Here is a 13,417-nt window from a genome sequence, read left to right on the forward strand (position 1 = left end):
TACTCTTATCATATATTCTTCTTCTACATATGCTACAAATTTTACCATTCATCATTATTATTTTGTTTTAAACAATTAGTAGTCTTTCAGAGAACGATTTTTTTAATTAAAATGTTTCCTTTGTTAAATTGTTGGCTTTCTGGAAAAAATACATTTTAATTCAATAAGTATTTGTTAAATGTTAATGAATTCTAGGCACCAGAGATATAATAGGGCACAGTAAGGTAAAGCCCTTGACCATGGGGAGCCTGCAGGCTACTGAGAAAGGAGGTCAACACATAAATGGAAGGGTTACACTGTGACCATCATTATCTGTAATAGAGCATCACTGTAGGACCTACTGTAGAGCAATCGTCAACAAAGTCTTCTCTGAGAAAGAGAATACCAAGATCTTAAGAATTTGTAAATTATGAGATATTTTAATTCAGGACCAGAATGAATATACAACATTCATAGGTAATTTACTGTGAAATCATGTGATTATGTCTTGATAGAAAATTTTAATTATTCACTAGCAGTTCTCAATGGTTTTTTTTTTTTTTTTACATTTCATTTTATTTTGAGGGAGAGAGCAAGTGGGGGAGGGGCAGAGAGAGAGGGGAGAGAGAGAATCCCAAGCAGGCTCTCCACTGCCAATGCAGAACCCGATGTAGGGCTTGATCTCACAAACTGTGAGATCATGACCTGAGCTGAAATCAAGCTGGATGCTTAATCAACTGAGTCAACCTGGTGCCCTATTCAATGGTTTATAGAGGTATTCAATACATATTACATTATGATATGCAAATTTGTTTACTGATGGAATTTTGAAGAACCAAAAATGTATTTAGCCCTTACGTAAAAATTCAAAATTTGGAAAACATTTTAAAAAGTCTTTTCTTTTTTAAAAGTCTTTTCTTTTTACCCATATATTCACCATTACCAGTGCTCTTCATTCCTTCCTATGCACCTGGGCTTCTATCTAGGATCATTTCTCTCCAACTTGAAGCTTCCTTTGAGGTTTATTATAATTCAGGTCTTTGAGATACACATTCTCTTAGCTTTTGTCTTTCACCATCTTTTTAAAGAATATTTTCACTGGATTTAGAAATTTAGGTTGATTTTTTTTTTTTTTTTCAGCACTGGAAAGATGGCATTGCTTTATCTCCTGAACTCCATTGTTTCTGATGAGAAGTCTGTTGTTACTCTTATGGTTGTTCATCTAAACATGCTGTGTTCTTCCCCTCTGGCTACCTTTAAGATTTTCTCTTTATTTTTGGTTTTTGGCAGTTTTATTATGATATACTTAGGTATGATCATTTTTGTACTTCTTTTTCTTGAGCTTCACTGAATTTCTTGAATCTACTGACTGATGTCTTCCATTATTTCTAGAAAATGTTTAGCAGAGAAAAACCTAAAATACTAAATACTCTAATAAATATCTTCCTTCTGGGATGTAACTGAACATCTGTAAATTGAGTGATATGGCCCACTGGTCTCTTCTGGGTTTTTTTAGTCTTTTTTCTCTCTGAACTACAATTTGAATGATTTCTACTAACTTATCTTTCAATTCACAGATCCTTTCTTCTGCTCTGTCCAGAATGTTTCAAATGAATTCATTTCAATATTGTATTTTTCAGATCTAGAATTATATTTGGTTTTTAGATTTTCCATTTTCTTCAAATTTCCCATTGTGATCATCCATTTGGTCCTCCTTTTCCAGTTTGACACATTTATGATAGATGCTATCAAGTTCTTGTCTCCTAATTCAAACATTTGGGTCACCTGTGGGTTTACCTCTATTGTTGGTTTTATTTCCTCATGAGCAGCATCTTTTTATTGTATAATGGCTATGCAGTAGACACTCTGGGTTTTTATATCTTCCCTTACTAAGTTTTGACTTTTTTTTTCTGGAAGGCAGTTAATTGCTGGCAGATCATCTTGATTCTATGACAGCTTGGTTCGATGATGGGCCTATCTCAGCCTTTGTCCATGGTACCGGGGTTTTAACCCTTACTTTTAAGACATGATCCTTATTCCTAACACTTGGACTTTCTGTGATCTCAGATTAATACTGGTAATGTTCAACAAAATCTCTCCACGTTAGCTGCATAAAACTCCAATAACTCTGAATTTGTGATTTCTGAAATCTCTATTCAGCTCTCAGTTCCCCAGCATCTATTCTCTGTAATTTCTCCTAGAAACTCCCCTTGCATTTGCACACCATAGGATCCAACCAAGGACCTGAATGGAATAACTATACAGATTTCTGGGGCTCCTTGTCTGCTCCTCCATCCTCTCCAGTGCCCCACCTTACAAATTCCAGCCACCTTAGCAGCCCCAGATTTTCATCTGTTCCCTCTCTCAGCCTCTGCTTCCTCCACCAAGCAATATCACTCACTCTTTGGTTTCACTTCCTTTTTTTTTTTTTTTTAATTTTTTAAATGTATTTTTTGAAGGAGAGAGAGAGAATAAGCACATGAGCAGGGGAGGGGCAGAGAGAAGGGGAGACACAGAATCCAGGGCTGGCTCCAGACTCTGAGCTGTCAGCACAGAGGACAACATAGAGCTCAAACTAAGGAGCCATGAGATCATGACCTGAGCCGAAGTCAGCCGCTTAACCCACTAAACCACCCAAGTACCCCTGGGTTTCAGTTTCTTATGCCAGATTCACTGCCAGACAGAAAGCTGTTGTAAATGTGGAGCTCACTTCTTCTGCTTCCCTCCTCTTAAGGATTACAGCTCTCCGATTTCCCTTGTTAAATGTCAGAAAATAGTTCCTTCATATAAGTTACTCAATTTTATAGCTGTTTAGAGCAGAAGAGTACATCTGATATCAGTTACTCCAGCATGGCCAAGTCAGAAATTCACTAGTATTTATTCTTTAACATGAGTTTTAACATCACTTACTCAATAGCTTTTTAGATTAAAGCCTTAGAAAAAGCCTTAAAAAGCCTAAAAACTAGATTAAAGCCACTTACTATTCCTTTTGTTGTTGTTGTTGTTTCTATTTTTAACTAGATCTATTTTGTAAGCTTTAGCAAATTCAAGTCCTAAAGTAGAAAATGTATTCTTTTAGTTTATCCCAGTTATGTGATACATAGTTTCAAAGTCAAATAGTTCTACAATGGTTGAAACAAATAAGAACTTTGTTTTCCTCCCATGTTTAATCTTTTTTTTTTTTCCTCTATTTTATGATGTTTTGACATCTTAAAAAGCTTGCTGGCCAGAGACAGATGTTCTCTCCCTGAGCTAACCAATTCCTAGAGATAGAAAAGGGGTTAGCTAGATAGAAGACTATCTTTCATATGCAAACCAATCCCAAAATTTAGCCCTAACTACTCCTTATCTAACTCTCACAGGGAGGCAATATTTCCCCTGCCCTAAATCATCCCAGGCCCAGGTACCAAGCAACTAAAGACTACCCCTACAGCCAAACGCCTATGGGAATTATTCATGCTAGCCAATCCTAAATTTTTAACCCTCTCCTGCATTGCTTTCTCAAATAAATCCCAATGGAGGTTTTAGCCTTCACTCTCTCCTCACTTCTGTCTTCTGTCTCCTGACCATCTTGATACTTCCCCTGTGGCCCTATGTAGTGTATCCCTTTGTTCCCTTCTCTCAATGGCATTAGTCTCTCCATTCCATGTTGTCATTCAGTCATACCTCTATAAAGTAAATCCTGGGTTTAATTTTAGAATACTACCCTATCCACCCCCTAAAAGCCTCAAAAGCCACCTTTCAAGCTTTTAAAGGGATATCTCTGGTTTTCGTCATGAAATAATGTTTCAAAGTAACATGCTTATATTAAGTGATTTTTTTGTAGTTTTAGATACTATCAATTAATTGCTTATTGTAGAGGAAAAATATTAGCTCAACACCCTCCCCGAAAGATTTTACATTTCTTTTCCCTTCATTCCTCCAATATATTATAGATCATACTTTTTGTTAGACTAATACTTAGTGTTTATTGTGTATATGTAACTATTTTTCAGGGTTTAACAATATAATTACAATGATTATATTTCCTTTTCTCTATCACTTCTTAATTTTCTTAGAGTTAATATGTGTTTTGCTTTTTTATCTTCATTCCCTTGTGCAGTTTTCTATGTAGTTATTACTAAGTCGTTCCCAAACTTTCTATTAGAATTCCATTAAAATTCTTCTCTTAATATCCTCAAATTAACAGCTCCTCTTAAAATAAAGAAAAAGATTTTCGGGACACCTGGGTGGCTCAAGTTGGTTAAGCATCAGACTTCAGCTCAGGTTATGATCTCATGGTTAGTGGGTTCAAACCCCATGTTGGGCTCTGTGCTGACAGCTCAGAGCCTGGAGGCTACTTTGGATTCTGTGTCTCCCTCTCTCTCTCTGCCCCTTCCCTGCTTGTGCTCTCTTTCTCTCTCTCTCAAAAATAAACATTAAAAAAAAAACTTTAAATAAAGAAAAAGATTTTTATTATGCTTATAAAGATAAGCACCCTATTAATTTATATTATTTTTCCAGTGCTAATTTCAACTTTTATTTAAGTGGACATACATCCACAAAATTCTTGAAAAATTGGCAAGCTCAGGAAAACTATTTTGCAAAGTAAAAGAAATAGTATAGGTTACCTTTAACAAAACTATGCCTGTTTTGTGTGTGTGTGTTTTGTTTTGTTTTGTTTTGTTTTGTTTTGAGAGAGAGAGAACACAAGTGGGGGAGAGGGGCAGAGGCAGAGAGAGAGAATCTTAACAGGCTCCATGCTCAGTATGGAGCTGGATGTGGGGCTTGATCCCACAACCCTGGGATCATGACCTGAGCTAAAATCAAGAATGGGATGCTCAACTGACTGAGCCACCCGGGTACCCCATGGTTTTTTTTTTTTTTTTTTTTGTAAACTATGCTTAAAGAACTATCTTCAATACTCAAGACTTAAGCAAAATAAAATTCTGAAGATTAAAACTAAAGGTTAAAAAATATACAGCATGGAGGAAATGTTCTAAGATTTCACTAAAATTTAACCAATGTCATAAAACTTTTAGGACTAACAACTCATCAATGAATCCCACATCTGAATGAAACAGTGCTGCTTGTTTTAAAGAAAACTTTGAGATACATTTAAGATTCTAAGAAGCTTTTTAAAAAATATATTGATTTTGAGAGAGGGGGAGGGGCAAAGACAGGGAGGGGAAGAGGAAGAGAGGAGAGAGAAAATCCCACTCTGATAGAGCAGAGCCCAATGCCAGACTCAATTTCACCAAAGGTGAGATCATGACCTGAGCTGAAATTAAGGCTCGTGATGCTTAACTGACTGAGCCACCCAGGTGCCCCTAAGATTCTAAGAAGCTTAACTGTAAAAAGAAGCAAACTATGAGCATAGCAAGCTCTGGTGTGAGAGGAAGTTTAATAAAGTGAAGTCTGAAGCCAGACTGACTCCATTCCCAGCTCCACTATTTACTAGTTCTAGGACCTTAAGAAAGTTCTTTTACCTAACAGTACCTGTTTTCTCATCTGTAAAATGAGGATGATAATAAGAGTATATATACTTTGAGGGGTTGTTATAAAGACTAAATAAGTTAATCCATGCAAAAACAATTAGGGTTTACATAAGAAGAAAGGAGAGAGGGAAATTTTAAAAAAAGGTACTCTCTGGACTGAACATTTGCATCCTCTCAAAATTCATATGTTGAAGCCTTCTCCCCAGTGTGATGGTATTTGTAGGTGGGGTGTAGGAGAGGCAATTAGGTCATAAGGGTGGAGCCCTCATGAATTGGATTAGTGCCCTTCTAAGAGACATAAAAATCTCTCTGTTCCCTCTGCCATGTCACTATATAATGAGAAGATGGCCATCAGGGAATCAGAAAGCAGGCTCTCACCAGACCCCAGATCTGCCAGCACCCTCATCTTGAACTTCCCAGCCTCCAGAAAGGTGAGAAATGAATGACTGTTGTTTAGGCCACCATATCTATGGTAATTTGTTATTTCAGCCCAAGCTAAGACCGGGTAGAAGAGGGTAGATGAGAGGAGAAGAGCAAGACAGAGAAAAATGCACGTGTGATAAACACTCAGAACCTCAGACAGTTAAGATCTTAGGGAAGAAGACCTCAAGATCATGAATTTTCCAGTAAGTTGTTTCTTTAAAAAACACCAATATAGCCCATGGTATATAAATAGAATACTGTAAAATATCCAATAAAAAGACACTGCATTTGCTTCTTTCTCATCCCCTAAAAAAAAGAACATAATTAGTGTAAATTATTTGAAGCTGTAAAAAGGCAATTTTATATCTAGAAGAGAACTTTAACATTACCTGTATGGAAAAATACTTTATGACATCAAACTTAATTATAGTGTTCTTCTCATCACTTTGGGGTAGCAAGCTACACATTTTTGTACATTTTACAATGTTGTTTATAGAGATGCGAATGAACAAATTACTGTAATATTGTAAACCAACTGAAAATACACAGATATTTAGGAAGCAAATTATATTGCAATGGTACAATAACACATTATATAATTAATTCATTAAACAATTCAGATGAAACCTAAGAATTAAGCAAATAAATAGGATAATTGTAGAGCATATTAAACAATTTTAAAAGTCTTTAAAAATAGTATTTCTGCCCATCAATAGTAGGCACAAATAGGAAGATTGCTTATTCTTTAGTCACTTCTAATATTTTCTAATATTTCTAATATACTAGTCGTTTATATTTCTATCCTCACATTTCCATTATAATTTTTTGCAAATGTTTCTATATGTTATTAAGGTGATTAAACATTTGAAATATATAGTTAAAAACTTCTCTAAGCATAATTATGTAGAAATTCAAAAATTCAGAAAAGTCACTTGAGAGTAATTTATTTTTAACATTAAGACAACAAAATTTAAAGCAGTTTTCTATTCTCCCATTCATTTCACTATATACTTATTAAAACTATACAATATTTTTATTTTTCATAGCACTCCATAAATTAAAACAATTTTGTTTTTATGATTTAATTAATTTTATTTTAAAATCTCTTTGTATAGAATTCTCTTCAATAACTTTTACATAAAAGACAAACACAAACTCTTCATAACAAGACTGGTTTTATGTCATGATAAATCTAATAATGAGAAATCCATTTAAGTAAAGGCACCAAGATAAATTAAATCCTTTAAACAATGTTTAAACAGCACAATTATTCCTTAGAAATAATTAGTATTATCATCTAAGATATATAATTCTCCTTTAACTTATATGGTGATTGAGGTGGATTACAGATAGCTGAAAAGCTTTTTTGTCACTTTGCACATCAAAAAGTGGAGATTATTTTCCTCTACTCTTCAGTCTGGCCCTGTGACTACTTTAAAATGCAGTGGAAAAAAAATAATAAAAAATAAAAAAATAAAATGCAGTGGAGGGTTGATGGGGGTGGGAGGGAGGGGAGGGTGGGTGATGGGTATTGAGGAGGGCACCTTTTGGGATGAGCACTGGGTGTTGTATGGAAACAAATTTGACAATAAATTTCATATATTAAAAAAATAAATAAAAATAAATAAAAATAAAAATAAAATGCAGTGGACATGACCAGGGCTGAGTCTAGGACAGAGTAAGAGAGGCATCAGTCAGGGTCCAAAATTTAAGGGGACACCAAAAACTTTAGTAATCAAAATAATATATTAAGGTAATATTTTTTATTTTTTTTAAATTTTTTTTTCAACGTTTTTTTTTTTTTTTAATTTATTTTTGGGACAGAGAGAGACAGAGCATGAACGGGGGAGGGGCAGAGAGAGAGGGAGACACAGAATCGGAAACAGGCTCCAGGCTCTGAGCCATCAGCCCAGAGCCCGACGCGGGGCTCGAACTCACGGAGCGCGAGATCGTGACCTGGCTGAAGTCGGACGCTTAACCGACTGCGCCACCCAGGCGCCCCAAGGTAATATTTTTTAAAAATCAAAATTAATGCAGAAAAAACATATGATGAAAAGACAAGCCCTTGGGACTCCATGGAAAGAGAGAAAGGTCTAACCATTTCAGCTTTCCAGCTAAGTTCAGTCTTCCAGGAATCTTCACTAAAGCACCAAACATGTAAATGAGCCATTTTAGATATTCCAGCCCTTCTGAACTGCCAGATGACTGCAGCACCTGCTGTGTAATGTGAAGCAGAATTGCCACCTAGTGAATGCACATAGTGATTGATAATAAAATAGTTAATGTTTTAAGCCACTAAGTCTTGGAGTGTTGTGTAATATAGCAATCTTTAACTGAAACAGATGCATGATCATGCTATGTTTCTTAAATCAAAAGAAAGGATACTCTTAGGCGTGAAATGTCTGCAGTTCTTTACATGAATAGCGAGGCAGCCAACCTAAAAACAATCAAAATAAAAACATAGCACATGAGTTTTTAAAAGTTAACTTTTTTCCATTTTACTCTAAACCAAACCATATATATTTTTAAAAGCTCCTCTTTGCTAGTTTTTCTAAAAAAAAAATATTGTTTCTCATTAGAAATATCTATTTAGTGGAAAACACCAGAAAACAGAAATACAGAAGAAATATAGGCAGGATTTATGCAAAGCAAAACTAAAATGAACACAAAGAAGAAAAAAAAAAGAGGATCATTATTAACTTAAATCCAACCATTACTCTTCGAATCATTGTTATTTTATATTAGGTGAAAACTGACAAAATGTAGCATCTTGCATATAATAAGAAGAAATATGCCTTGCTTCAGATAAGCTTTTTTATCTAGTATCCTAAAACCACTTTATTCATTCAACAATCATTCATCCACTATACTGTGCCAAGGGCTCTGAAACATTCATTTTCTCTTGTACAAGGTGTTTCTAAATGTTAAAGAAAATTCTATCTTGTGTTTAAGCATGAAACCAAATATAAAGTGAATACAGGAATTTTTGAATACTGTTATGTATTATTAGCTGAATACATTTATCCATGTTAGGTCTTAAAAACCAAGTAAAAACAACTGCAATATTATATTAAACACTGTGAAACAAAATATATGGCCCAATGGTATTTTTAAATGTATATAAGTAATTTTAAGGATTCGGAATGGCTTTAAAACAATACAGAAAAAAAATTAGCATTCAATATTTAATTAGAAGACTACAGTATGTGAATGATGAAATCCTGAGAAGATAATACTGTGGTCTACTTCTTAAGGAAACATAGATATGAAATGTTATTTTAAAGGGAAAATTCAAAGTTTTCCTATGCAAAGGGGTATAATGCGTATTACACAATCTAGGTGGGATTTTAAATGGTACTTCCATAGGTGATCCCACGAATTTTTTTTTAAATTTTTTTTTTTCAACGTTTATTTATTTTTGGGACAGAGAGAGACAGAGCATGAACGGGGAAGGGGCAGAGAGAGAGGGAGACACAGAATCGGAAACAGGCTCCAGGCTCTGAGCCATCAGCCCAGAGCCTGACGCGGGGCTCGAACTCCCGGACCGCGAGATCGTGACCTGGCTGAAGTCGGATGCTTAACCGACTGCGCCACCCAGGCGCCCCACGAATTTTTTTTTCTTAAAATTTTTAATGTTTATTTATTTAGAAGGGAGAGAGAGACAGAGTGTGAGCAGGGGAGGGGCAGAGAGAGAGGGAGATACAGAATCAGAAGAAGGCTCCAGGCTCCACGCTGTTAGCAAAGAGTGCAATGCGGGGCTCAAACTCACGAACTGTGAGATCATGAAGTTGAAGTTGGATGCTTAACCAACTGAGCCACCCTGGCGCCCCAAACTGTTTTTATTTCTTAAAACTGGAGTTATACATGAAGTAGGTAAAACAGGCAAGTATAGCTACAATTCTAGATTGTATAAATCTACGCTTTAACATTCTGCCATAAGTCATTGCTTGCCTGCCAAGTGTTTCAACAAGAAGCCATGAACAACTACCCTAACTTTCTTTATATTTCAATAGTTCTTCATACTTTTACATAACAGAACCATAAAAAAGAAAAAATTCTATTCAAGTACAGAAAAATATTTAACAGGCAAAAATATAATAATGCCCATTGACAGGCTATGGGTAACATATGTTGCCACAGATTTTGAGACCCATCTGTGGGTCAAAGCACTAACCATGTCAACACTTTCACCCAACCCCCAACACACATTAGAACAGTAAAGCAACAAGAAGGGTGTTCACTAAAGCACTTTATGTGCCCAATTTTAAGATAGCTTTTTCACCATTTTTTCTGAAAAAGGGATCTATCAGAATGAGGAATAGAGTGTTTTGATATAATTATCATTGCAGACACATGTACAAACCTTGCCAAATACCTCAGAATGAGTCACAGAGTCACTTTTGAGTCACTTTCAAAAAGAAAGTGATGTGACAAATCCTACACTGAGAGGAGCTATCACATGCCAAACATCTGTCAGATATTTCCAACTGACTTTTAAGAGAAGTTTATTAATGTCTAGCAATATGTAATTCAAATAAGGCAAATACAAACTACAAAGTTAGGAAGTGTGAATGAAATCAAAATACCAGTTCAAAAGAAATGTAGAAGTCCTATTCAAGAGTATGGATTACGGAAGTGACTATGTCAACAATAATGGACATGCTTACAGCCCAAAGGCATTTCAAAGAGTCTTTTTCTAAGTTTAGATTTGGACAGTGAAGGCTTATACTCCAACTTTCATTGTGATGTAGGAAAGTGCTATATAATTACATGGATAAATGCTCATTTTGTAAAAGAAAAAGAAAAAGAAAAAAGTATATATTAATACAGTCTTACTTTTTCTCCCAAAAAAACGTGGTGTTAAATTCATCATATATTTTTAATCAAAAAAATGTACAGTATATGATAGGATCTAGAGAAGAGAGATGAGAGAAACTCTCACTTCATACCCATTAACTATTCTAATGATGTTCACAAATAAAGACGGCTGTAAAAGAATTCCACATTTGCTAGTTCTAAATATACATAGATCCTCATGTCCTATACTCCATAGCACCCAAAAGAAAAAACAGATTTTTCTACTTCTCAGCGCAGACATTAGATCCTACCTGTGTGCTTGTGTGTATATGTATAATTCATGAGCGTGTTTCCCTTTTGCTCCTGGGACTTACTATTTTGGGGATGAGGGAGAGGTGTGGAGTCAATTTTCAAATTGTAGCTCAAAGGCTCCTAAATCTGACAATATAATCACTTGACAAGCACCATAAAAATACTGATTCTTAGGCCCCATTCTCAGATTCCAAGTTAGCAGATTTTAAGAGGGGGCCAAGAATCAATGTTTTGAATAAGTATCCTAGGTGACTCTGATGTACCTAGAGTTTGGGAATTCAGTTTTTGAATTAGAAAACATTTTTTTGCCTGTGAATCAAGCTGTTTTCCCTAATTTCAGTGATTAGAATGCTTTTCTAACTCAATGAAAAAATGAAAAATTCACAAATATGTTACCAGAAATATTTTCTTCATATACTTTTTGATAATGAAATAATAAATGTTAACTAGTCTTCACATAAAATAAGAAATAATTTGTACAGGTTTACGAAGGATTAGTCACACATACCACATCCCCAAATGGTACCAAAGTTGGCACTTGAGGTGTTACTTCCAGTTCTTCACTTTCAGACCCTCTAAGAGTTTTTCTCAGCATCTACAATGTAAATAAATTAATATAAGACTTTAGGAGGCAAAGAAAAGCTAGATAAAAGTTTACTTCAACAAATATTTTGAGTATCTAGTATTTATCAGGTATTAGTCTAGGCAGTAGACTATAACTAGAAAACTCATCCCTACCCTCAATAAGTTTATCAATAAATTAACAGAGAAGCAAAATGTAAACAATTAAATATAAGATCATTAAAGGAGTCATGAGAGAGGAAAGAAGTGTATGATACCATGAATAATGAACTCTCCTTGCTAACTAAAACTGACCATCATTACCACATCTTAGTCTCAATCTGACGTGGACTTGAGACCATATCCCACAGAGGACAGTGATCGTGCTTGCAAGTAAGTTATCCCAATATTCACCCAGTTCATCAGCCACTGAAGGAATTGGAATTTAATCCTTTGGAATAGTAGGTACATAGGAATGGAGCAATGGACAAATGGCTTTGGTTCTTAGTTGTGATTTCCTCCAGAGTAATTTCACTAACTAATATTTGTGGGTTGAATTTAACTTTGTTCTTAAGGGCTCTGGTCACTACACATGATGGTTAGCTTTTAAAAATTTCAAGACATTTTAGTATAGATTTTATTTTTATTTATTTTTTTTTAATTTTTTTTTCAACATTTATTTATTTTTGGGACAGAGAGAGACAGAGCATGAACGGGGAAGGGGCAGAGAGAGAGGGAGACACAGAATCGGAAACAGGCTCCAGGCTCTGAGCCATCAGCCCAGAGCCCGACGCGGGGCTCGAACTCACAGACCACGAGATAGTGACCTGGCTGAAGTCGGACGCTTAACCGACTGCGCCACCCAGGCGCCCCTAGATTTTAAAAGAGAAAGAGCATTAAAGTGAATGGAGGGGAAAGGCAAAGGAACTAGGGAAAAACCTACTAAAAACCTAACCTGAAAAGGAGAATTGTATTTATCCCCAACTTTTGCTAACTTGAATCAATATGGCCTTACTTATAAACATTAACTTCCCAGGAGTCTGTTGGTATGTGCCTTTTTTTTTTTAATTTTTTTTTCAACATTTATTTATTTTTGGGACAGAGAGAGACACAGCATGAACGGGGGAGGGGCAGAGAGAGAGGGAGACACAGAATCGGAAACAGGCTCCAGGCTCTGAGCCATCAGCCCAGAGCCCGACGCGGGGCTCGAACCCACGGACCGCGAGATCGTGACCTGGCTGAAGTCGGACGCTTAACCGACTGCGCCACCCAGGCGCCCCTGTATGTGCCTTTTTAAGAATTGTTCTGTTTTTGATGTATATAATAAATCCCTAGTTATGTTGAAATTTTTGCTTCAAAGTAAATAACAAACGCTTTGGTTGTACTGAAAAAACTTGTTGTATAGGTCTTAGATCATTTTGCTATCATTACCATCGCTGCATCTGACTGGTTTAATGGACTTTACATATATGATTTTTATGTATTTGTATAATTTGTAGTTTAAGATAACTGAGTGACAACCACTATGTTGTAACAAAACTATCAAACTGTGGTACATTACATGTGTATTTAATGTGGACTCTCAACTTTCTATGGACCCTCTTATTATGGAAGTCTACTTTGAATGTGGTTTTTAATAAATACAAAATAATTGGGGAGGGGGAGTAATTCCTTTAGAATACTGAGTCTCAATTTATCCTTAATTATGTGGCAAAAATATTGCCTTGCCCCTCAGATCACTACCTCTTTACTTTTCCTTCCTCATCTGAGCAGAGTTGTCTTCAGTGACAGCAACACAAGCAAAACAATTCTTTGCCAAAATTCCATCAGAATCTTGAGTAAAAGTTCTGAAGACTAGTCTCATAAGG

At 35.5% G+C, this 13,417-nt stretch overlaps 1 protein-coding gene across 7 annotated transcripts in view; it reads right to left on the reverse strand.

The window, feature by feature from the left end:
* The window catches only part of CATSPERT (catsper channel auxiliary subunit tau), a 182,634-nt gene that overhangs the window by 121,470 nt on the left and 47,747 nt on the right, over window positions 1-13,417 (reverse strand). For 3 of the 7 annotated variants that reach the window (XM_086719274.1, XM_086719277.1, XM_086719273.1), the window contains exons 2-4: window positions 11,497-11,583; window positions 8,265-8,316; window positions 6,269-6,414 (exon numbers count right to left, since the gene is read on the reverse strand). In XM_086719274.1, coding sequence (XP_086575400.1) covers window positions 6,269-6,414; window positions 8,265-8,316; window positions 11,497-11,583 — 285 coding nt within the window. Of the gene's footprint in view, window positions 1-6,268; window positions 6,415-7,977; window positions 8,222-8,264; window positions 8,317-11,496; window positions 11,584-13,292; window positions 13,333-13,417 lie in introns of those variants that run through there. The other 4 variants (XM_086719276.1, XM_086719278.1, XM_086719275.1 and 1 more) reach the window with 4 other exon arrangements.

The sequence above is a fragment of the Puma concolor genome, chromosome C1, assembly GCF_028749965.1.
Source record: "Puma concolor isolate L17-30 chromosome C1, mPumCon1.1.hap2, whole genome shotgun sequence".
Classification (NCBI taxonomy): domain Eukaryota; kingdom Metazoa; phylum Chordata; class Mammalia; order Carnivora; family Felidae; genus Puma; species Puma concolor.